Source organism: Eumetopias jubatus, unplaced genomic scaffold (assembly GCF_037043125.1).
Source record: "Eumetopias jubatus isolate StellerSeaLion01/CBP00866 unplaced genomic scaffold, mEumJub1_p1.0 scaffold_17, whole genome shotgun sequence".
NCBI classification, from domain to species: domain Eukaryota; kingdom Metazoa; phylum Chordata; class Mammalia; order Carnivora; family Otariidae; genus Eumetopias; species Eumetopias jubatus.
The window spans coordinates 9,508,082-9,532,803 of record NW_028274823.1 but is presented as its reverse complement, the minus strand read 5'-3'; the positions used below and the strand labels follow the sequence as shown (position 1 = coordinate 9,532,803).

General features: G+C 43.2%; 2 protein-coding genes across 2 annotated transcripts; both read right to left on the bottom strand.

The window, feature by feature from the left end:
• Window positions 1-894: 894 nt before the first annotated feature.
• Window positions 895-12,596, bottom strand: CUZD1 (CUB and zona pellucida like domains 1). The gene is made up of 9 exons (XM_028095968.2): window positions 12,515-12,596; window positions 10,169-10,319; window positions 7,861-8,072; window positions 6,342-6,492; window positions 5,802-6,019; window positions 5,139-5,311; window positions 3,684-4,075; window positions 2,294-2,562; window positions 895-1,070 (listed from the first exon to the last, which is right to left on the bottom strand). Exons 1-9 carry the CDS (start codon window positions 12,594-12,596, stop codon window positions 895-897), a joined length of 1,824 nt encoding a protein of 607 aa, XP_027951769.1.
• Window positions 12,597-16,438: 3,842 nt separating this feature from the next.
• Window positions 16,439-20,270, bottom strand: LOC114202669 (protein FAM24B-like). Its single transcript, XM_088020003.1, has 3 exons — window positions 18,459-20,270; window positions 17,671-17,791; window positions 16,439-16,704 (listed from the first exon to the last, which is right to left on the bottom strand). Exons 1-3 carry the CDS (start codon window positions 18,538-18,540, stop codon window positions 16,515-16,517), a joined length of 393 nt encoding a protein of 130 aa, XP_087876129.1. The 5' UTR covers window positions 18,541-20,270; the 3' UTR covers window positions 16,439-16,514.
• Window positions 20,271-24,722: the final 4,452 nt, after the last annotated feature.

Below are 24,722 nucleotides of genomic sequence, written 5' to 3'. Positions count from 1 at the left end.
TTGTCTGATGAGGATAGAGATGTTGTCTTACTCATGGCGTACTCCCTGGGCATACCGTGTAGCCAGTCCATGTGTCTGGGAGTGTCCTTGGGCATTCAGAAATGTGGTTGCCTCTTAGGATGTGTATCAGAACGTGATACACATCCGTGGTGGTGTTGGGTGATGGGGTAGAGTTGTATTGTCCATCTAAGACAAAGAATTCAATATGACGTTTGGGATGAGTAAGATTAGTGCCCATCGAGGCCCTTGATACTGTAGGTAGGAAAGTGGCAGTCAGAACGGACTACTCCTTGTTAGGATTACATTTGGCTTTGGTGTTTGATGGCAAATGGGAGGAGAATTGTTGTTTTCATTCATTAACCTAGAAACTATACAGAAGGTTCTTCTTTCCTGTTCTTAGATCATGAAATAGCTTTCTTCTTTCCAAAGCCCTTTCTGAGATGTGATTAAGTTGTAAAATGCTGAAGCTCTGCATTATAGTGAGGCATGTGAATAAACAAGATGGCAATTCTCTCCATCACACTTAGTTTCAGAAACTATAACCCTCGTATATGTTTCAAAAGGTAGCATATTTGCATCTAGGAAACAAATACATCTAATGTTGAAGATTTAAGTAAAAACAACTTCCTTCTTTTCACCTAATGTTTACTGAGAATGTTTCACGCACAAAGGACATTTCTAATTCATTTAATATGTTGGTGGCTTCAGTTCTTTAGCATGGACATAATGTTTGTTCATTTCAATCACCCCTGCAAGACAGCACACTCTGAACATGGTGACAGCAGGACATGTGTGTCATTTTTATGGGGTTATCCCCAATTTATTCATAATGTGTAGCCATGAAGCAGCATTTCCTTTGGCATTTGGGAGAAATGTGTCTGAAGGCTGAACTGGTTAGTTCATATTCTGAAGCTTCTGGTATTCGTAGTCTGTTCTCTGATTCACAAAATGCCTCGCTATGATCGCCACCACAATCACGACATTCAGAGCAAGGACCATGAATGAAAACAGATGCAGACTGTCGGAAGGTTGATTCTGAGTTTCTTCTCTGTGTATTTGATCCTGAAATCCTGTAATTGGAAACCAGACAAAAATCATTTAAAGAAAAGTATTACTTGGCATTACAAAATTTTCATTAATGTGTATCTCTCTATAGCCTACGAATCTTAGGCATCAATGAGTATATGCTATTTAATGCCAAAACAACATACAGGAACTGCTAGCAACTATCTCAATTAGTTTATGTTTCTGTTTAATTTAAAAGACAAGATGTCCTTACATTTGTTTGTTTAAATAGTTAATTTGTTTCCCTGACATAAGGTGAGAAACTTGTGGGATTCAAGTATCAAAATCAAACAAGTGCAGGTTCATCTATTGATAGTCACTATCTCCCACAGTCACCAAAATATATTTGATCGATGGAGAAACAACTAGTTTCTTTTCTTCAAACAGGAAAAGGGTACTCTTCTAATGGGCATGATATTTCTATAACTTTCGTTCACAAATTTTCAACTAATTTAGACTAATATCCATAGATGCATCATCTTTTTAGTGACTATGTAAAATTACTGGATTTAATTTTTGTTTTTGTCATAGAAATATTTTGCTACAAACTAGACTCCTACTCCTTCCCAAACCATTCAAATAATAATAAAGACAGAGGTCATAAGGTTCTCTTATGCCAGGATCATTTTCATATGAGATAAATTCTTATAAACAGTTTTCATGTAATTATGGTCTATCGAAGCCATTCAGCCGTGGCTTGTCCTTGGGCATTCACTATCACTCTGCTATGGGACCTGGCAGGGCTCATTTTTTCCATCCTTTAAAAAAGAAGCAGGGCTGTGTTGAAAATATAGTATTTTCTCTATTTTAGAAAAAATTGCTTTTTTTTTTCCCAAAAGGTGATTTGTGTGAGACGCTGGTTCATCTGATTTTACTCATTTAGGAATTAAAATACATTGCTTTTGATTCTGTTATCTGCCATGGTGTGTCTATAATAAGTCAGGAAGCTAAGAGAAACTATTGTTTTTAGAAGTGAGGACATTACATTTATACTCAAAACCATGTGAATAATGGTGAATTATTAGTGCATCATATGCTTAAAAGATACATGGTTTTCATTTTATCAACTAATAGAAAGAAAAATTAATCTTGTGTGCTTACCTTATTTAGGGCTTTGTTACAAATATCATAAATCTCTAAACTGTACATGCTTAAGAAGGAATACATTTGGGCAGAATTTAATGAACCATGAGGTGTTCTCAGATCATGAAATAGATTTTTTTCTTACCTGGATTTCCACTTGCACTTCGATCCCTTTTCAGACGAATAGGTCCTATGACAGAATCAGTCTTCCATTTGTATGAAGAAATGTCTCGTTTCCTTCGAGAGACACAGCCCTGGTTGCAGCGAGACTGATGGTCACTATGATCACATATCAAGATCTTACACTGCAGATATACGGAGCCCAGACGTCTCAAGAATTTAAAGGCATTAAATTGGAATCTTCCATAGTGTCCAGATAAGGGATACACCTTACAAGTCTCATCTTGACTACATCTGGAACAGAATTTATGGCACATTTAGAAAATTCACAGTTCGGTCTTTTCAATATTGAAAAGAGAGGATATAAAGTTTTCTTTGAGCAGTGTGATTCATGGGTCACAACTTTCTCTAGACAAAAATGTCTTCCATCCACATATAAACCAGGCCTGACCCTGCTTAGCTTCTGAGATGAGATGAGATCAGGCGCATTGTATGTAAGTGATGAATCGCTAATTCTACTCCTGAAACCAATATTACACTATATGTTAACTAACTAGAATTTAAATAAAAATTTAGAGAGAAAAAAATTAATTAAAAAAAAAGAAAGAAAGACAATGTCTTTAGCTCAGACTACAGTGAACTAAAGCTATGAATCTGATTCCTGGATAAAATAAAATTCCCTCCAGCACTAAAATTTCTAGTTCATGTGAATTAATTAGAAAATCAATTCAGATATAGTAGAGCTCATACACCTTACTTTATACACTTGCTATGAATGTGTCAGTATGGCTGATGTAGTTAAAGTCCATCAGCTTATAGAAAAAAAAGAAAAACTTTCCTTTCAAAAAAAACTACTTTTTTTAATTTTTTTTTTTTTAAGTAGGCTCCATACCCAATGTGGGGTTTGAACTCATGACCCTAAGATTAAAAGTCATATCCTCTACCCACTGAATCAGCCAGGCGCCCCTTTCCTGTTTTTGGTTTTTTTTTAAAGAATGCCATAGAGACTTTACAAATTCCATTATGTTTGTGTTCTGGAGCTGGAACAAGTGAAATAATCTTTGGGGATTCTGTTGAAAATAACCAAACTGTGGAGAAAAAAAGCAAAAACAAAAACATAAAGCCTTCTTGACAAAAAATAAATTCGTTTCTACCAGCAAATATTTTGGGAATAGACTAACAATTCTAGTGGATATGGGCTGTGACTGTAGAAATGCTTTAACTTAAATTATTTGTAATTAGTACACAGTAACTCTATTTCATAAAATGATTACATTTACTAAATTCCATGGTAACAGTACTAGAAAAAAATTATACAGGATGCATACATGAATCATGTATCCATGCACCAAAAATACTACCTCATTCAAGTCACTATTAATCCTCAGAAGAGTATGTCACCCAGCAGTACGTACCCCCTCTTGATTAGGTCATAGGTTGGAGATGCGAAGTCAGGCGTGGGAGAGGCACTGCAGGTGTCCAGAAACACCACCAAATTTGGATCTGAGGTACGCAGACTGACTTGCACAAAAAGTGTTTGGTTCAAATCCACATAATACGGTGACTCCAGTATAGGCTGTTCAAATGAATCGGATTCAAAAAGAGCCATGCTTGTGTTATATTTGCCCAGTGCGCTTTGATTTTGTATTACGTCATCTTCTGTTATGTACATCATCTCCACGGTAGAATTAGATTCCATTTCACACTTCAGAACAATCTGGAGATGTTTCTGACGGGTGATCACTTGAGACGTGGGGGATGGAATAAGAGTGATTATATTGGTGTAAGTAACTGAATGATCTTCTACCTGTAGAATGAGATGGAATTCAAATGTTGTATGTTAAGTCCAGTAATAGTTTAGATCACAGATATGAATACCATCTGTGGATAGAGACACAATTTTCTTAAATCACAAGATAGCAGCTTTCATGTTAGGATACTACAGGCTCCAATATGCTTTATTTAAGAAACATTCTGGGTAGGAAGAAAACATGTGAGATGAGAGATAAGAGCTTGGCTTAGAAAGACTTGAAGACAGAATTAGGCAGAACTTTTTTCAGTTACGTTAAAAACAATTCTGAACGCAAACTTCGATCCCTAGAGAGACTTGAGACCCTGTAAGGTGAGGCTTCCTTCCGTAAGTAGCATTAAGTTAGTGTGGCTCACTGGGCGGTTTCCCAAGTGTATGCAGACAGAAGTCTTGCAATAGGTTTTCCCCAGGCTGCCTTCCCTAGGATGCACAGATAATAGGTGTTCATTTGGAGCAGAAAATAATGATTTACTCTATCCTTACCGATTCTCTGGAGTAAGCTGCCATTCTTCTCAACAAGATTGTTGTTTAATGACATGAGTGGAAAGTTTAGGGTATACAACCTAAAGGGACCTACAGGTTGCAAATGTTTGAGATCTTGAAATTCTAGAAAATGGAAAACAAATCACAAACTTACGTCCTTCGTCTTTAAAACAAGGATCATGTTTTGACCTTCTCCTGTTGCAGGGGAAAGAAGAAAATCCTAACAGTACAACTAGGTTTTTGCTAAATGTGAGATCTAATCATTTTCTATAACAGTATTCCTGGTAGGCTGCTACACCTGCAGCATCTAGATGTTCAAATGTTCTTCAGTGAGTTTTCAGAGTTCTTCACCTTTTGGGAAAGAGAACCACCTCTAGTTACCCTGAAAATAAGTGTGGTGATTTGGCACTTGTGCTTAAATGAGTGAGTGCATGTAAATGTTCACACAGGCTTACCATGTATCAAGCCATAAAGATTTGGGAGTTGCCCATTAAAGCCACCAGCAAGTATTCTGCTGCCAGCATTATCCAGCACACCATTGGCATTTGGCAAAACCCAGCTCAGTGTCTCACTTTACCTTTTTGATTGTCCCACATCCATCAAGAGGGATAGAAAATTCCACCACGTTTGATATTTTTGGTCTGCAAGTTGGGTCATTCAGTTGTATGTTATTCTCACTGTATGTAAATGATTCCAGGTAGGATTTACTTATGATGGCTCTCATCTTGTCAGAGGAGCAAGTTAAAGATGCTGTTCAGGACAAAAAAAAAAAAAAAAAAAAGAGGATGATTATGTTTATGTCAGCTAGGAACTTTGGATCTTAAAAAGCTATGTGTAGAGAAGACTATATAAAAACTCAAAACCCTTTTTGCTTTGAACTGTAGTCAGAAGCCTGAGACAGCAGAGCACTTGATCCACCCTCTACAATGTTTACTGTGACCTTGTCTGCAACTTGAATCTGTAAATCTATCATTTTTAATAGAGACTTTACAGGTGGCATTACAGAAAACGGTCCCTATTTTCTACAGAAATCTTTTTCCAGTTGATAAAACCATTAATTTCCTCTCATACTAAGCAATGCGCAGAACTGATTCTCCAGCTTCAGATTATGAATATATGTTCCAAAGTATATATGACAGGCTTGCAAATAGCAATAGCCACAGGTAGGCTAAGAATCAAGGAGCAGTTTCTATGGACACAATCTTCAGAGAGCTCAAAATAGCTAAGGAACATGACTTACTAGTGTTGATATTTTCTGCATAAATTGAAGTGTAGGAAGCAGAAAAGCCCCGGTAGGAGTTGGCGTAATCTGTCGATAGCACCACGGTCAATGAGTCTGACGAGGATTCGAAGGTGGGCCTCACATAGCCACACACTTGTCCAATCAGGCCGGTGGTGGTGGAGGGACCATCATAGACAGCAATGAAATCAAATCTGCAGTGTTCGTCCCCTTCTAAGCTAGAGATGTAGGGCCTCTGGTGAAAAAGCTTTCCAAACCAATTCAATTCTCAGCAGTCCCAGTCTTAAGTGATTAAAGATTTTTCCCCACAATGGTATCTCAGGATTGGGACAAACCTGGGGCTTTGCCAGTCCCTAATGTGACCTCAGAATCTTCAGAAAAGTAGACAACTTAGTTCAATGCAATAGTGTTGGTGTTTTCTCTATTCTGTGAAAAGTGGCCATCTATGAGAGGGTGCACATCATTTCTCTTCCCCAGGTTTCCCCATTTCCAGGTGGGCTCCCTGCATTTCTCCCAGCAGAAATGGACCACAGTACTTACAAAACGTCTCCGAAGTTTAATTTTATCTTGTAACCTTTCTGCACTTGTATGTGCCATACGCAGTAAGCCAGCTCAGGGTGTGGGTTTGGGTAATTGGGGCTGGTAAAAGATCCTTCTAAGGAGTCCAAGTAACCACCACAGTTTGGAATAGCTGAAAGGGATGTGAGGGTGACCAAGAATGTAAATCAAGAGAGAGACTTCATTTAGTTTCCGTGCTGTGCACTGAGCTTAATACAGCAATCCCCCACACCCACCCAAATTTTCTTCCATTGCCCTCTTCCGAATTGGTAGCATATTGAGATTTTTACCCTTCTTTATCACTGGATTTCCTGACCACTGGTGCAGGGCAGTGACCCTGTAAGATCTGTCCCAGTTTTAGAGACCCTCTGTCACCTGGACTAAGCCACAGAAAAAGACATCATTTAGGACTGTCACGGGAGGCTCTTCCTCACTTGGCCCCAGCCCAGCTTTCCAGCCTCATCGGCCACCTCCACGTGCCCTGCTGTTCTAACGTGTCCTTTCTTCCCGCAGCTCCTCAGGCTGTTGGTTCCAGCAGACAGGAGTCGTCCTCCTGTGGGTCTCACCTCTCCCTACCCTACGCTGTCGGTCCAGGTCAGCGCAGATGCAGCCAACATGAAGCCATCCTTGGTCCCTCCCTCCCCAGTCGGGAAGCAAGCAGCTGGATGAGAGAAACAGGCAACGCTGAAGGCTCTCTCTCGGGGCACGTAAAACAATCGAGGTCGGCTAAAGCATAGGAGGCATGTCAGGTAGCGGCCAGAGGTAAGGCCTGAAAAGGTGGCCTGGGTCTGGCTTTGGAAAACCGTGACTGCTCCACTCTGGAGATCTGTGTGGTTTAAGAGGAGACTGACACGGTCAGCTCTGGGCCTCAGAAAGCAAGCCAGTGCGGGGCTTTGCTCATGAGCCCACTTGCAGAATTTCTCGGCATTCTGCTTTGCGCTGCAGTGGAATCTGGGTGCTGGGAAAGCAGAACCAGGGTAACATCTGATTGCCTGACAAGTTAGGTCAGCATTTCTCATCATCTGCCCTCCAGTCTTTGTCAGAGTCACTTGGGGAACTTGTCAGATGTGAAGGTTTCTCGAGCCCCAACGCAGATCTTCTGAATCAGACCAGAGGGAGGAGCGGCCCCTGAGTGGGCATTTCAGAGGATCTCAGGGTTATTCTAAAACAGGCCGAACTCGGAGAGTCTGCTTTGGTCTGTAACACGATACACCCCAACATGTAGCCATCTGATCAGCCCCTTCTATCTACCTCACCAGGAGCTGGTTAGAAAGGCAAATTGTGGGCTCCATCCCAGAACCAGTGAAGCGGAGTCTCGGGTGGTGGGGCAGGAATCTGATTTCACAAGCTCTCCAGGCAATTCTTGCACACACGAGCTAGAGAACCTCTGCTCTCACAACAGAGAGCTCAGACTCGAGGTTATAACAACCCATGCAGGAGAGTGTGTAACCTTCCATGCTCGTAAGTGGTATGTGCGTAGGATGTATAAATGAGAACTCACAGGTGCCAGAAGGGAATGAGTAGTAGAAGATGAACACAGTTCTTTGAAGTCTTACAGAGTCGGTGATGATTTGAACCGTTAATGAACTGGATGATTCAAAAACAGGAATGTAGTCATGTTTACTGCAGATTTGCCCTAGCAGAGACCCGTTGGTAGAGTTTCCATCAAAAACTTTAATGTATTCACTTTCACAGCTTCCATCAGGATCAAGCCTGCAAACAGAACACACTGTGGTTAGAGATGAGCCACCAGGCAAGGGGGGTTGAGTGTCAACTGTTCACACTGGCATCCGTTTCCAATGCAGTGGCATATCTGTTTTCATTTCAACCTCTCCAAGACCAGCCACCCACACCTTCCTCAACATCAAACCACACACCATCGATCTATAAATGCCTCAGGGGACTGAACTGCTTTGCCAATGTGTCTATAAAGTCGGGGGGGAGTGGGCCTGGAATCCAAGACCCCTTTCCTTCCATTTCCATCTCTCCTGTTCCTCATACTCATGTGGAAATTGTCAGGTGAGATCTTCTTATTTAGAATTCATTCCCCTTGAGGTTTGAAATCCAAGGCTGTTGAAAGTGGAAGCAACTCTTCTTCCCTGGCCCCCTCTCTCAGGGTAAAGCAGATTTAACATCTTCCCAGATGCCCCTTCCTTCCCTCCCATCCCCATGTCCTCATTCGTAAGGACGGTCCCAGGCCCTGCCGTTGGACAGGGCAGACCAGAATGACTGTTTTCTGCCCATTCTGACAGGGTCTCTCCACACGCCCTCAGAATCCCAACAGAGGGCCAAGATACCCTAGAGGGAAAACACGAGGGTGGACAAACCCCAGTTCTCCTTGCACCTTAGTCCCTTACCTGCTGTGTAACTTTGGACAAGTGAGGGACACCTGGGTGGCTCAGTTGGTTAAGCGACTGCCTTCGGCTCAGGTCACGATCTCGGAGTCCTAGGATCGAGTCCCGCATCGGGCTCCCTGCTTGGCAGGGAGTCTGCTTCTCCCTCTGACCCTCCTCCCACTCATGCTCTCTCTCTCTCTCTCTCATTCTCTCTCAAATAAATAAATAAAAATCTTAAAAAAAAACACTTTGGAAAAGTGATTTACTATTTCCTTTGCTCACTCTCTCTTCTGTAAATGGGGATGTCACAGCCTTTGTCTGGTGTGTGTGTGGGGGGAAGCGTCTAAGAAATGTGAACTGCTCATCTCCCCTCCCTCACTCTGCCACAGTGCCATTCTCTCTTTCTCGACGAACCAAGAATAATGTATAGGATTCTTAGTAGCCCTAAAAGTCTAGGAAATATGAAGTCCCCCTTCTCCTTTGTTTCTGTGGGGGCCAAAGAGAAGTCTGTTCTAACTTCCGGGGCGTAGGGCCACGCATCTCCCAGTGTGGCGCCTTGAGCAGCAGAGGCAGCAGGAACCACCCCTGGGAGGTTGTTACCTCTGCACATATATTCTCAGGCCCCAGCCGCCCCCACCTGGATTGTAATCTGGGCCCAGGGCCCAGCAATTGTGCTTTTGCAAAACCCTCCCTCCAGGTGCTCTGAGACTCTCCAGCTTTAGAACCACGGGGATTGGGTAAGACTTTGGGCCCTGGAACCAGGTGGCTTAGATTCTAGTCCTCTCCCACCTGTATTAGTCTGTAACTTTGGGCACATTAAGTGATTTCCCTGGGATTTCTTACCCACTGAGTGGGGATTAGATTGCATCTACCCCAGAGGGCTGTTGAGAGGTTTTGACTGAGGCAGTTCTCCTGGAGCCCTGAGGGAGGCCCCTGGTGTGGGGCCCTGTGCTCAGCTTGGCCTCACGCTGCCATGACCTGGGCACTCAGGGAAAACACTGGTGAGTCGGTACTGATTTCAAGTTAAAGAAAAAACACCAAATCGCCTGGTTCCCACCCCCAGGGATTCTGATCTAATTCTATGGTGTTTAGCCTGGGAATCTGGGTTTTGGGAAGCTCCCCTGCTGATTAGAACGCATAGCAAAGTCTGGGACTATAAGTTTAGTGTTTTAGGGTCTGTTCCAGATGGAACTAGACTAGCTGGGTACTAATGCTGGTCATTCCACTTACAATGTGACCTGAGACAAGTTCTCCACTTCCCTGTGCCTATGATAACTATACCGACCTCCAGGACCTCTGGGACCAGAGCCAGGGGCCCAGTCATCAGTCAGTGACTATTAACCATTATCGTCATCATCATCGTGGTCATGGGAGTTACCACTACCTCTAGGACCAGCTGATTTTTTCCGACACAGACTCCCTAGTGTGGCCAGAGTTCAACCACCCTTATTAGAAAGTAAAGCCTCTACTTACTGGAAATGGGAAAAGATGATTCTGATGTTTTTATTTTCTGGTCTTTCTACTGTCCAGGTACAGTCCTCATTGGGATTGAGTTGCAGGATTAGGGCCCTGTGGGCATCTGATTGGCTGGAGCCTCCCAAGCTGGACTGGCAGCTTGATTTGCCTGGGAGAGACCACAGTTGACATTGAGGAAAGTCAGCTGCCCCTGGCCTTCTCCTCCAGGGATTAGGCATCTACCTCCCACATACAAGCATGCTCATAATTGTGATGGTATTTAGCTCATTCCAAAATAAGCCACCAGCCATTGATTTCCCCCTCTTAGAGCCCTTGGGGAGAAAATATTTATGATTTCTCTATATATGGTTCATAAAAAATAAAGACTATGGGGCACCTAGATGGCTCATTTGGTTAAGCATCTGCCTTCGGCTCAGGTCATGATCCTGGGGTCCTGGGATTGAGTCCCACATCAGGGCTCCTTGTTCAATGGGGACCCTGCTTCTCCCTCTCCCTCTGCCTGCCACTCCCCCTACTTGTGCTCTCTCTCTCTCTCTGTGTGTGTCAAATGAATAAATGGAATCTTTTTTTAAAAAATTAAATACATAAATAAAGACTGTATTAGGGCTTAAAGAAAGATGGTTTTACAAAGAAGCTTTATACCTACAATATATAAAGAACTCTTACAACTCAACAATTAAAAGACAACCCAATAAAAAATAGACAAACAACAAAAGTAGATATTTCTCCAAAGAACACATAAAGGTCATTAAACACATGAAGAGATACTCAACATCATTAGCCATTGGGGAAATGCAATTCAAAACTACAGTGAGATATGACTTCACACCGTTTGGGATGTGAAGCAAAACTAGAGTCAGAAACAGGAAATAGATGAGTGTTGACAAGGATGTGGAGAAACTGGAACCTTCCTGCAATGCTCGAGGGAAGGTAAAATGGGACAGCTGCTAGGAAAATCATCTGGCAATTCCTCAAAAGATTCAACTGGGAGTTACCATAACCCAGCAGGTCCACTTCTAGGCATATCTCTAAAGGGAAGGAAAACATATGTTCCCACAAAGACATGTACACTAATGTTTATTTACAGCAGCATTAGCCAAATAACAAACAAGGGGAAACAACCCAAATGGGCACCAACTAATGAATGCATATAAAATGGGGTCTGTCCATACAATGCAGGAGGATCCAGTAATGAAAAGGAATGGGGTACTGATGTATGGTACAGCGTGGATGAACTTTGTAAATACTGTGCTGAGTGAAAGACCGCAGGTTATAGGATTTCATTTGTATGAAATGTCCACATTAGGGACATCTATAGAGACAGAAAGTAGATTAGTAGTTGCCTTGGGCTGAGAGCATTGGGAAAAATGGGGAGTAACTGCTAATGGGTATGGAGTTTCTCTTGGGGGGGGTGATAAAAATGTTCTCAAATTAAATAACGGTGTACTAAAAACCAGTAAATTTTACATTTTAGAAGAGTGGATTTTATGGTATGTGAATTATATCCTAATAAAGCTGTTACTAAAAGAAAAGGAGGAGGGGGGAGGAGAAGCAGCAGCAGCTGTAACGGAATGTGAACAAGAAAATCAAATACTTTACAATGGAACCCAACAAATGGTTAACTCCACTTAGAAACAAAAAGCTTTTCATTTTCCTTTTTATCTGTGATGGGTGACATCCTTATAACAATAGTCTCTTGTTTTCCCCTAACAATAACTACTATTATGTTTATTAGTAAAAAAATATCAGAAAGCAAAGACAATTAAAGAAAAAAGTATAATCCCACCCATCCAGGGAAAAAAATCACCATTAAAAACTTCTTGTAAAAACTTCCAGAACCTTTCTTTTTCTCGTCTACTTCCAGATTTTTTTAAAGATGCTCCAATGTATGTATTTTAAACATAAATAAATTTCAGGTAGTTGTTTTTTCTCTTAAAGTAGATCCTGGGTACCTTTCTTATGATTTGTAAGAAATCGCCAAAGTATATACCTTTGTATGTCTTTACAACTTACAGAATAAATGAGGGAAATTTACATTGCTTCTTATAATTATGTAAATGCAGTGTGTTTGTGTGCACTTTTATAATTATCTCCTAAATATTTAATTCTCAGTAGTAAAATTACTAGGTAAAATTCTTTATCCTTTTACATTTTTATGTATATCGTCATATAGGCCTGAAAAAAACCTTGGTACTAATTCAAAATCACATGAAGAGCATAGAAATAAATGTTCCCTTATTAAGGCCATTAGCAGATATTAAAACTTTAAAAAACTTTCGGCAGAGGCCTCTTGAAAGGAGGTCTCCCGATTTTGATAGGAAACAATGGGTTCAGTGTTCTTACCTTCAGACTTGGTCCAGTTCAACTCCGCCAAACATGGCACAATGAAGACGGCCAAGAGGACAAGCCTTCTCATGGCCTCCATCGTTGTCAAGGGAAGAACAGCCTGAAGGGAGGGCAGGCTTTATACTTCCCGGGGCTCCGTATCTGGCTTCAGAGCTTTCTGGAGACCTTCAGGGAATGTGTCAGTTTGACCATGCGAGGGCCAGACAGACGTACGTGAGAACAGAGCAGCTGTCTGGCTGATTTATTATCAGCAATCCCGAACAGTGAGTGTTCGGCTCTCCCCAACTCATTCCTGGGACATTCACAGGAAGTTCCCAAGTAAAGCTCTTCCTAGGGGAGCTCCAACACGTGGCGCACAGTAAGCACCGAGTAATTCTTCCGGGCACCGACCTGGAGTTGAGCCGTGGCCCTCTTGTTTGTGCAGATCACGAAGCGGGTAGTGCTACTGCTGTCTTAAGCCTTCCCTGCTCTTCTCTAAAAATTAGAGTCAAAGGATCAGCTGGGGAGAGAGTTGGCACCTGGGCACACTGTGGGTCAGCCTGCCAGGGTGCTGAGACTGAGGGAAAGAAGGAGGTGGCCCAGGATGGCGAGGAAAAATAAAGTACAAGTGTGAGTTCAGCTTCCAGGAACTCAAACCACTATGCCCAGAGAGCCTGGAGCAGGTGAATTAAAGTCCCCTAGGCACTGTGTTTTACAGATGACAGAAAGGAATCCTGGTGTCCAAGGTGAGACTGGTGCTGCAGTGGCAAGGCCAGCACCTGTGACATCAGGAAATCATACTCACAAGAAGCTTTTATATGGGACTGCCCTCTTTTCACTCATTCATTTATTCAAAAATATTTGTTAGGGGCGCCTGGGTGGTTCAGTCATTAAGCGTCTGCCTTCGGCTCAGGTCATGATCCCAGTCAGTTTGACCATGCGAGGGCCAGACGTACGTGAGAACAGAGCAGATCCTGGGATCAAGTCCTGCATCCAGCTCCCTGCTCAGCAGGAAGCCTGCTTCTCCCTCTCCCACTCCCTCTGCTTGTGTTCCCTCTCTCACTGTCTCTGTCAAATAAATCTTTAAAAAAATTTTTTTTGTTAGTTACTGTTATACAGTCTGGGGATTTGGAATTGAACATGAGAGAAACAGTCCCTGTCCCCATGGAACTTACTCACTAAGTGGAGACAGACAGCAAACAAACTGAAATAAATTACAAATAGTGATAGGTACTGTGAATATAAGGGAACAGGGTGATGGGATAGATTTCAGGGGGGATGCAATATTAGGGTGAAACTGAGAAAGATGAAATTTGAGCAAACAGAAAAAGAGAGGCATTCATTTGTGATCTGGGCTTAGGAGATACATTTTAGGCAAAAGAATGGGCAAGTGCAAAGGCCCTGAGGCAGGAATCAGTTGGGCATGTCTACAAAATAAGGGCAGGCACGCCAGTGTGGTGGGTGTGAGTAAAGGGGAGGGAGTGGGATGTAAGGTGAGGAGAGGCAGGTAATGGTCCAACTGTGAAGTACTTGTAGGTCAGATGAGGCATTTGGATTTGATTCTAAGTTTGATGGAACTTTTTAAGCAGGAAAATGATGGCCAATATTTAAGGACCTTCCCAGCAGCTCTGTGGAGGTAATAATGGTAGCTATAGACTGAACTTCTACCTTAAAACCCTTCCTGGGTGCCCTCAACTTTCCATGTCTTTCTGTCCTGCAGCCCAGAAGCCCTTACTTGGCTCTAGGACACTTGGGCTCCCCGGCAGGGCTGTGACCCAGGAAGGCTGTTCCCAGTCAGGCCCCTGGATCAGGCATTTGGCTTCATACCCGCACCACAGTGGCAAGGCCAGCACCTGTGACATTGGGAAGTTGTGCTCACAAGGAGCTTGGACACTCACCAAGGTACCTGGCACCGCTCCACTTGGTTCCTATCGGCTCAGAGACTCCTGGGGCTGGCCATGTACCAGGTGGGACTGGGTGTCCTGGTGTGAGAGTGAGCAGGGGCTAGAAGTATAGGGTAGGGACCCTTCTGATTACTAAGGGCCGCTCACCCTCAGCTGTTTCCACAGATCCCCATCCTACCCCACTTTCTCACTAAAGCCTCTCCCTGTCTCCTATGGATGTGATCTCCTACTTCCCTGAACCACCACCACTGGTGTAAGAGCTCCGTGATTACTCTCCTGGGAGGGGGGTTAACAGAGGGCAAAGAACCCTGGGTTAGAAATCAGGAGACAAGCAGTTTAGGCCAGTGACAACTTACCATGAGATCACAGGATGCCAGGGCCTGTGCGGCCAGTATATTTTATCTTGCTTAATCCTCACCATCACCTATGCAAGCCCCCAGCTTACATCAAGAAAAATGAGGCTCAGGGAGGTTAAGAAACTCCCCCCAATGGCACATAGCTAATGAAAAGCAGAGTTGGATTGGAACCGAGTTTATCTGGCTCTGAAAGCCATGTTACACACTGTCCCTACTGCCTATGAGAGGGATGTCTCTAAGAGCCCTTGCCCCATCCTGCCCCCTTCATGGACCCTGGGATGCCTGAACTTCAGGCATAGTCCCCGTGAAATTCCCGTACAGAACTTGCTTGCACAGGGCCTCCAGGGTCCTGGGCACTGTGCTGCCCACTGGGTGAGGGCCAGAGGGAAATGGGAGCTCGCTGGCAAGGAGAAAATCGAAGCGCACGTGAACACCGAAGACCAGGCCAGAGGAGGGGATGGCAGAGAGGCAGACAAAATGCTTCAGGAACTCAAGAGGGACAGGTCACTTCCAGGTGGAAGGTCTCAGGGCAGGATCCGGGGAAGATGCAGCCTTGAATTTGCCTCCTGAAACTCATGCTGGGGCTGGAGGGCACTCCGCTGCCATGGATTTTCTCGGCCGTTCCAAGGGCTGCTCTGTGAGAGCAGCTCCAGCTCCCACACTCCTTCTGGCAAATTTCTCCACCACTCAAGTGCTAAAAATGCCCTCATCGGCCAAGCCCTCTGCTGAGAGAACTGAAACTGCTTATTGCATCGCTCTTCACTCCCCACAGCCTAGAGGTAAAAGCTGTTTCCTTCATTCATTCCTGTTGTCCTTTTCCTCCCCTTCTAGTGGCTAAGCACCTGTTACGAGTTAACTCTTTCTATTAAGTACAATATGCGATGCTCACAAAGCAAGGGTTTTGTTAACAAGACAAACTGTGGTCGCAGATGGGGAGTCTGTGAATAGAAGGGGGTCCAGAAGGCTCAGTAGAAAGAGCAGGAACAGAAGGGGGCTGATGAGCAGAAGTGGAGAGAAGTACATCCTACTGCCTACTGCTCAGATCAAGAGAATCCTGGGCTTTGGCTTTCAGCTGGAGATTCCTGTTAGCACTTAAAGGCATTGGCCGCTGAATCAGCAAAATCCATGTTAAAATGATCTAAAGAGGAGGAAGTCTGCTTCTGAAGACTTGAAGAAGGGCAGAAAGAAGAATCTCAGGTTTTTCAAAATATCTTTTAGACACCATCGGGTTCAACCCCATCATCTAAGGTCACACGTTAAACCCAGAGATGTCCCATTTGTCTGTTCTCGCTCTAAGATGACAGGAGTTCGCCTTCAGGACAGTGTGACATAATTGTCTGCAGTAGAGTAGCTAAAGGCCAGTGAATGAAGCCCTCACAAGAAGAGCCAAATGAACTCGTCCAGCTTGGGAATTTTTGATGAGTCTGAAACTGGAAATGCTCCAAGATCAATACATATTCTTCTTCTGGGGTTGGAGACGTACTGGATGCTTTTATTTTCTACTCTAACTCTCCCCATATTGCAATATAATATTACAAGATAGATGCCCCAAGTCCCAAAGTGACTAGTACACAAATTTAAGTGCATTTATAACTAACATCAACAAACACTGGAGGCAGAAGATTATTTTCAGTATTGCATTTATTCAAAAGTACATAAATATGTTCTATAATAGAGCATGTAAACACTATAAAACTTGGCTTGAATAATTCTACAAAAAAGAAATACTGCGCATGAAGATATTTGTGCCCACCCAAGTCAGAGTCCCTCATTTACGTCACAGAAGCACGGTGGCAGGCGGTCATAGTCAGCATACAAGCTACATTCGTCACAGCACTGGACGTTGGGATAGGACCCAGTGGTGAGGGCTGCAGCCGCGGCGACCTTGTCCTGAGTGAGCATGGCTGGATTACTCTTTAAGGCCAAACAAAGAGGTGCCTTTGAAGGTCTTAAGAAAAGACATACACAAAGCATGGGATTAGAATTTTTCTTCTCAGTCCACTGGTCACAATTATCAGGGGTATCTGTGAAGTTTAGGCCTAGAGCCAATCAAATACATAACAGCAGCCCGAAACTAGAGCTCTCTGCCCCTGTCCCAAACTCCTGTCTAATCGCTTCCTCTCCTAGGATGCTAGAAATGTAGAATCAGGTTACAGCAAACAAGGGAGAGCAAACTGCAAGTGTGGATCACCCAGCTGATTGCTGCAGGCCCATCCAAGTGCAGAGCGTGACCGGGAAGGGGCCGCACTTGGCTGTCCCCCCAACATTCTGGGATTCATCTTCTAGCTCCCAGGCTTAACTTCCCTAGCATGGGAACAGCACTGCTTCTAACGACCCATCTCTCCCAGATTTGAAGGTTCCTCTCCCCCCAAGTTAATTATCTTTTGTCTATACTCCCTTGTCAGGTGTCCCCCAGGATCTTCACACAGCTCAGCTTCCCCACAGTCCCACAGGCCCGCCTCCCTGTCCCCAAGGCCATGCACAGTGAATGAGAGAACACCGTGAGAGCTCCCCAACTCAGCTAAGAGGAGATCCAGTCAGCCTGTCCTCTGAGTGAATCCGAGGCACAGACTCATTCACAGCCTCCCCCACGGTCTGCAGTGCTTGGGACGGAGGGAGGGCCCAGCCAGTGTGCTGAGTAAACCAGCTGGGGGTCCACTCTGGGAGGGTAAGTGGAGCAAAGCAGCACGGAGCCACCCAGCTGAGAACATTCTACTCATGAGCTCACAGCCCTAAGCCAGAAGGGGAAAAAAACAAGATTCTACACTCACCTGCTTTTATCTTTTCAAACCTACCTGCTGTTCCTGACCTCACTCTGGGTGCAGGCACAGGGCAAGGAATGACCTTGCTCAAGCAGAGAGCCCCAGGTATCCTATTTGAGGGGGTATTTTTCACCCTTACCCACATCACTCACTTCACTGCGTCGGATATTTTGTAGTAAAGACAGATGACAACACCCATCAGCACAAGAATGGCCACCAGGATACTGCCACCAATGCAGAACGTAATTATCGTGTTGACTTTAGAAGACTGAGCTTTATCTAGGCAGAGAAGTGCAGGCAATGAATGGGCTCCCCTTCCCCACCCAGCCACCTTGCCACCTCAACAGCTTCCTCTAGTGGAAAAAGAATTGAATCCCAAACCACAGCTCCTTGTGCGTGTAAAATACAAATGAATCTTCCCAGGAAGGCACAGGACCCTAAACTGGCCCAGAGAGGGGGAAAGGGTTTATTTATGAATGAGACGAGACTGAAATGCAAAACCCAGAGAGAAAGAAACAGGAGAATCTTTTACTTCCTTTCAAAGGCAGTACTGTGCAGCTGTAAGTAACAAAACAGGTCTCACTAAAATAAATGGTTTTCCTCCTGAATACCTGGGCATCCTGAAATACATTCACTTTCAGAATCAGAATTAACTCCTCACTCTACCTCAGGCTTAACAATCTCCTATGGGGATGATTGAGGGGACAACTTTTTAAAAATGTTATGTTCAACAGTGCTGAGAATATACAAATCTATTTTGTAAATGATACGTGTTTCCGGAAAAGTCTTCTATTCTCCCACTGACAACTGCCATTTTTCCTCCTCAATCCTCCCAGGAAATCCAGTTTTTGTGGAATAAGCAATTCATTTGATCTCACGCCCTGAAACCGGGAAAAGTGAGCAAGGATTGAAAAACAATCCACTGCCAAAACATACTTACTAGTGTCTAAGTCTTCCATGCTTGATGAAGGCCGGCAGTAAAAAAAAATTGTAATTAATATAAACTTCAGGGAATAGTACATCCTATCAGGAATTTCTCAAACTTTTAATTTGAGAAAGAAAATTCTAATTATCCCTGTTAGGAGTAATTAAGATGTAAGTCTGAAGAGCTTGCTTTTAGATGCATAGTCTCCATGAGAGCTACCAAAATGTACAGCCACTGTCCAGCTCCAACTTCTATGCCTGTCAGGCCAGAGGCTGTGTGACATCAACACCCTGGACACCAACTCCTTATCATGGAGTTCTGAATTCCATTCCATGTTCAGATATATTTTAGGACCAGTAGAAATATGAGTGTCCAAATACTACTCTACATCATTTACTCTCAGTCTCACCTTTTCAAGTTTTGTTCTCTCAGAGAACCTTTTAAGGTTTGACTATTAATCAAAAGTCAATCTGGGATTTCAATTAAATAAAAGGACAGTAATATGGGGAGGCTAATATCTTAAAAATACTCATATATCTAAAAATACTCATATATCTTCAATCATGGAAGACTGGTTAGACTTTATGTTGTAGCAACACAACAGAATAATATATAGCTGTAGTCATTTAACAGGAGTCAGATGTAGGTTCACTGACTTCAGAATACTATCAGATTTTATGTCTAAGACAAAAGGATTTCAAACAGCAATATGAATAGGATGTCTGTTATAAATCAGGTTTCTATTATCTTAAGGTATTCACACTCAGCAAAGTTGGTTCAATTAAATGAGGAAATCATTTTAACTATGAAGGGTTATTCCTTGTTGCTCTGGCTAAACCCTGGGTGAAGTCACAAACAGCAGGGGACTTATCAACAAAACTAGTGGCATAAGACCTCTGAAAATTCTTTCCTCTATAAAAGCAATGAAAAATCGGACAGAAAAACTGTCTTTTTCAGACTCTGGAAATTAAAAGCTTACTGCAGCTCAGGAAACACTTATTTTTAAGAACAACTGAATCTCAGTATGAATAGCAGGCTTGCGGCATTGTTCCATCATTCACTGTCCGGCTCCATGGCAACCTTGAAAATAAAACCCAACCTGCAATGCAGCCACCAAAGGGAAAATAGAGGTAGAGCTCTTTCAAAGCCTCATTCCCAAAGAACTGTCATTATTTGAACTGTCTTCTGGTTACCTGGAAATCCTCTCTTGCAAAGCTATCTGTATTTGACTAACTTGGAGTTCTCCTAATGCAAAAAGTCCTCCTCTAAGGGGATTTTGGCAAAAACAATTACAACTGTTTCAACTTCTTGGCTGCCGGAGGTAGTGGATAACATTTGGGGCAAATCACAGAGTAGCCAAAAAGCTTAAAGGAAAAGCTGGTAAATTAGCTGTCCATAGGAGTTTTGAAAAGCTCTGACACATTCCTGAGACTCTAGGCCATGCACATGTGCTGTGTGCATGTCTAAGGCTGTGAGTATCCTCAAGAAAGACACAAGATGGTCCTAAGCATTCACCTCTGACTGACCTAAGGCTTTTGCCCAAGCAAAAAGTGAAGGCTATGGCAGAGTCTTTAACTTCGTAGCTGATTGTTAAAGGCATGCCCCAACATGCACATGGAGCCCCTCATGAAAGACTGGGAGATTTACTGGTTCCAGGCATTTAAGGTAATCTTTGTTTGATCATTAGCTGATCACTAAGCTAATCAACAGAGACTTCAGTGTCAACATACAACAAAGAACACAGACTTTATAGAATTTGTTGAGAAAAGTCACTAAACAACAACAAACCTTGGAGAGCAGGGAGAAACGGATTTCCAGAGTTGCCATATTATATTAAATGTCTAGTTTTCAACAAGACTATAAGACGAAAGAAAGAAGAAAGAAAGAAAGAAAGAAAGAAAGAAAGAAAGAAAGAAAGAAAGAAAGAAAGAAAGAAAAGCAAAGAGAAGTATGAATGATAAAAGGTAAAGGAAAGCAATTAATACACTTTCCCTAGGAAGCCCAGACATTGGCCCTACTAGACAGTCTTTAAATCAACTATTTAAAATATTTTCAAAGGAATCCATGTCTAAAGAACTAAGGTATGAGAATAATGTCTCCAATAGAGAACATCAATGAAGAGAAATGATTTTTTTAAAGAGACAAATAGAAATTTTGGAGTTGGAAAGTATAACTGAAAAAAATTCATTAGAGGAGCTTAACAGCAGATCTGAGCAAGCAGAAGAACTAATCAGTGAACTCAAAGATAGATCAATCGAGATTATCCAGTCTGAGGAACAGAAAGAAAAAAGAATGAATAAAAATGAGCACAGAAATTCCAGTTCCACTACAACATATGAAGAGCTTGGGAGCTGCCACCCTCAAAACAAGAAAAAAGCTGAACAAACTTGATAATCAACATGTCTTCCCAGGTTGACCAGAGAACTGAAGTCACAGAGCAAACAGATACCCCAAAAGTGAAGAGACAGATGAATATAAAGAATCACAGCTTCTCAGGATCAGAAGCCACTGCTGGAGCCAGCAACTGGTAAGAATAAAATGGTAAGTGATAAACTGTTGGAGGCGGAAGAAAGACCAGCATGAGAAGAAAAAAAAATCCTGGGGGCCCAGGTTTTTCAGGGTTGGGGGGGAGAGCCACTTTTCATGAATTTTACGTCAAGGAGCTCAATGAGGTTCTTACAGTGAAGACTGCAGAAAAATCTCCTCATTCTTTGGTCTCCACTGATACCACAGTAGAGGTGACCCTGTTGCTGCTGTTGATGGTGAAAGTCCTGAATTTCCAGTAAGCCTTCTCTGATGCCAGCCCAGCAGTTAGGTGAATTGTACCTCATTACCACTGGGTCAGGGTGAAAGCTCAGACTTCCCAAGATCTCCACTGATTGGGGAGGTGGGGTGTTATCACCCAGTCTTCTCTGATACTACTCTGGCAGGAAGGGGCCATTTGGGACAACTCCATAGCCTGGTGAGAGTGAAAGTCTAGGCTCTCCACTTAGTCTTGGCTGGGGGAAAGGCTGGCCTGGGGGTGGTTTTATCCCAGTTTTTTTCTGGGATATTTGACTAGAATATAGGCTCCCTGACTTGTGAGGCTCCCCTTTTCTTGGTCCTTTGGTTAGAGACAGCAGGATTTTCTTGGGAGCTTTTTTGTCTGCACCCATTGGTGTTTCCCGGTTGCTGGCTTCTTCATCTCCAAGTCTGGAAATATGAGGCAAAACAAAACCCAGGGAGTTCACCACCATGTTCCTTGGATTTCAAGTTTCCAACTTGTCTGTTTTCTTCCCTCCACCTGTCAGGGTCTTGTGTTTGTTTTCCATATAATGTCCAGGATTTTTAGTTGCACTTGATAGAAAGCATAACAAAAACATATATCTACTCCATCTTCCCAGAAGCAGAAGTTCCTCATATGGGAGATTCTGAAATCAATCCTCTACTTGATGACCATAGCCACCGTGCTGACCCTGCACTTGTCTGACCCTAAGAGTGAATGCCTCCTTAAATTTTGTGTCCCAGGCGCCTCACGTGTGTCATACTAGACTGGGTCGTCCACATTTCAACATAATTTATCTTTCCAGCTTCATCTCCCCCTGCATTTCCCCATACCCCATGTATTTTCATGCCTCTGAGCCTTGACTAGATGGTTCTCCCAGCCCCTCTCCTCCTCTATCTGCTGTAATACTAATCCTACAAGGCTTCACTCAGTGCCAACTCCTCTGTAAAATCTTCACTGATTCCCATCTGTCCCCCATGTTAACTACTGCTTTTCCTCTGTAACTATGCCATTTGCTTGTACCTCTCTAAAAATTTGAATTTCATTTGTCATAAGGATTTCTGATTCCTGTTTTAACTCTGAAGAGATATTTGTCTTGACTACAGGAACCTACGATGCTCACCCTCACTGAAGCCAGTACTCTGGAGTTGAATTAACTATGGGTTTTTTTCCTGTTTTACCTCACTCAAAAATGGTTTATTTTTCCAAGTTTCTTTTCTATGCCCTCCATCAAGGCAGCAACTATTCTGAGGGACATGGCCTCGAATGAGCTTAGTCATAATTAAGGAGACAGGTTATGTAGTCCTTCCCTACAAAGATGACCACTTCATTTCTTGGTTTCCTTTTATTCTTGTGGTTACTTGACTGCTCCATCTGATGAGTCTATACATTGAAAATTTGTTTTCTTCAAGGTATGAGTTTCATGAGGCAGAAACTCTGGATCCTCAGTATCAAACAGAGGGCCTAGCACCCATTAGATGCTGACACATTTCATGGGCAATGACCCAAATATGAATTTTGTCAGTCTGATAACAACTTTCCTGATCTAAGCCTCTAAATTCAGACAGAGCAACAAATTCAGACATAACAGGGGCACCTGGGTGGCTGTTAGTTAAGCGTCTGCCTTCAGTTCAGGTCATGATCCCAGGGTCCTGGGATCAGGTCCCACATCGGACTCCCTGCTCAGCAGGGAGTCTGCTCCTCCCTCTCCCTCTGTCCTACCCCTGGCTTGTGCTCTCATTCACTCTCCCTCTCTCAAATAAATAAAATCTTAAAAAAAAAAAATCAGACCATAACAGTAAACCAAGAGCATTATTACTTCCTTTACTGATAAAAATATTTTGCACATTTCTTTTAAGTCAGCAACATTAACCTACTCACCTTATTACTCCTGTGTTTTAGCAATTTCTGAGTTTCACTGCAGATGGCCAGAAGACAATGCAAAGACTAAAACTCTGTTTGACAGATGAGGAAACGGAAGCTCAGAGAGCAGAAGTGATTCCCTAGGGTCCCCTAGCAAGTCACTACAGGGCAGGAACTAACTCCCGGTTCTGTGACCTATTCCTCCAGCCCCTTCCTCCCAGGTCCAGTGCCTTTCCACCCCCACCCCCAACCTTTCTGCAAACCTCTGAAATGAAGTGTTGTTCCCCATTCCCAGTGCCCACTAACTCTATTATACAGAGGCTCTGATTTTGGCTCCGAGCAGAAAGATATGCAAAGAAATCCAGTTGCATTTCATTTAGGGCAGGGCCTGATGATTGACAGTGTTTCCATCCTAAGTGTTCACTGGCAACTCACATGTAGTGATTAGGCAAGAGCACAGAGAGTAATGGGAAGGCCCTGTGTTCCAGATGGCAAAGAGTGGGCAGCAGCTGTGTACAGAATCCATGAGTTGAACTGTGTGGTGTAATCCAGGTTCCAGGGGCGTTTTCCCTGTGGCAAATGTTTAGTAATTCACATACACAAGGATTTTCACCCAGATCACTTATTTTGCCAACTGCCCATCCTGTGACTAACACTGGGGCAGGTGGCTACAAATACCCTCCTACTGGGTGCCTGGGTGGCTCAGTTGGTTAAGCGACTGCCTTCAGCTCAGGTTATGATCCTGGAGTCCCGGGATCGAGTCCCGCATCGGGCTCCCTGCTCAGCAGGGAGTCTGTTTCTCCCTCTGACCCTCTTCCGTCTCGTGCTATCTCTCATTCTCTCTCTCTCAAATAAAAATAAATAAAATCTTTAAAAAAAAAATTAAAAAAAAAAATACCCTCCTACTTGTAAACTGCATATCTAGTGGCAGAAAGCAGCCCAGAGCCCAGGTTACTGGGAGTAACCCTGTGAGCCCCCCTTACTTGACCCAAGTTCCATCTCTGTGCCTCTTCCACAGCAACTGCTCTGCTCCCAGGATTTTCATCTTTACCTTCAGACTCCTGCTCAGCTGAGGGCTTTGTTGTGGTCCTGGCAACTGCCATGAGGAGGGCCCTGTTTTGCCCTAGAGAGGATCTTCCAAACTGAAATCCTATTGTAGCAATACATGCTACTACAGTATGGCATAGAATCTATACATGTTAGTTATTTTAAATTCCCTGATATTTCCAAAATCCATGTCATACGTTAAGACTGGTTCTAATGCTTGCTTTGTCTCTTCGGCATAAGTTTTTGTTGCCTTTTAGCGTGCACTGTAATGTTTTGTTGAAAGCCAGACATAATGGAAATGGAGAAATGCATAAGAATCAAGGTAATCACATTGTTAGTGTGGAGTTTTAGGTTAATCTGATTAGGAGTTAGGCTATGTTTAATGTTTGCTGTAACTATAGGTGTCAGAGGCTTCAATTTCCTCTAGTATTCTTGCTTTTGTCCCCCCTATTGTCTTTTGGTTTCCCTAGAAACTCCTTTTAAAATAGTCTGCATCCTACTCTCTTGATGGCAATCTACTGTTTTTATTTGTACCAGAGCCCTGTTGATGTGGTGGCAAGGCACTGGGGAAGGAAAGCATTCCATGATCTTTTTTTTTTTCCTTA

Excerpts from the sequence above, each read along its gene's own strand:
- CUZD1 (XM_028095968.2), bottom strand. The coding sequence starts at position 12,596 with ATGGAGGCCATGAGAAGGCTTGTCCTCTTGGCCGTCTTCATTGTGCCA. Across the intron at positions 8,073-10,168 it reads ATCATCTTTTCCCATTTCCA|GCTTGATCCTGATGGAAGCT; the intron begins GTAAGTAGAGGC and ends TTCTGTTTGCAG. Across the intron at positions 6,020-6,341 it reads TTAAACTTCGGAGACGTTTT|CTTAGAAGGGGACGAACACT; the intron begins GTAAGTACTGTG and ends CTACATCTCTAG.
- LOC114202669 (XM_088020003.1), bottom strand. The coding sequence starts at position 18,540 with ATGTACTATTCCCTGAAGTTTATATTAATTACAATTTTTTTTTACTGC. Across the intron at positions 17,792-18,458 it reads CATGGAAGACTTAGACACTA|CTCAGTCTTCTAAAGTCAAC; the intron begins GTAAGTATGTTT and ends GCCTAGATAAAG. Across the intron at positions 16,705-17,670 it reads AAAATATCCGACGCAGTGAA|ACCTTCAAAGGCACCTCTTT; the intron begins GTGAGTGATGTG and ends TCTTTTCTTAAG.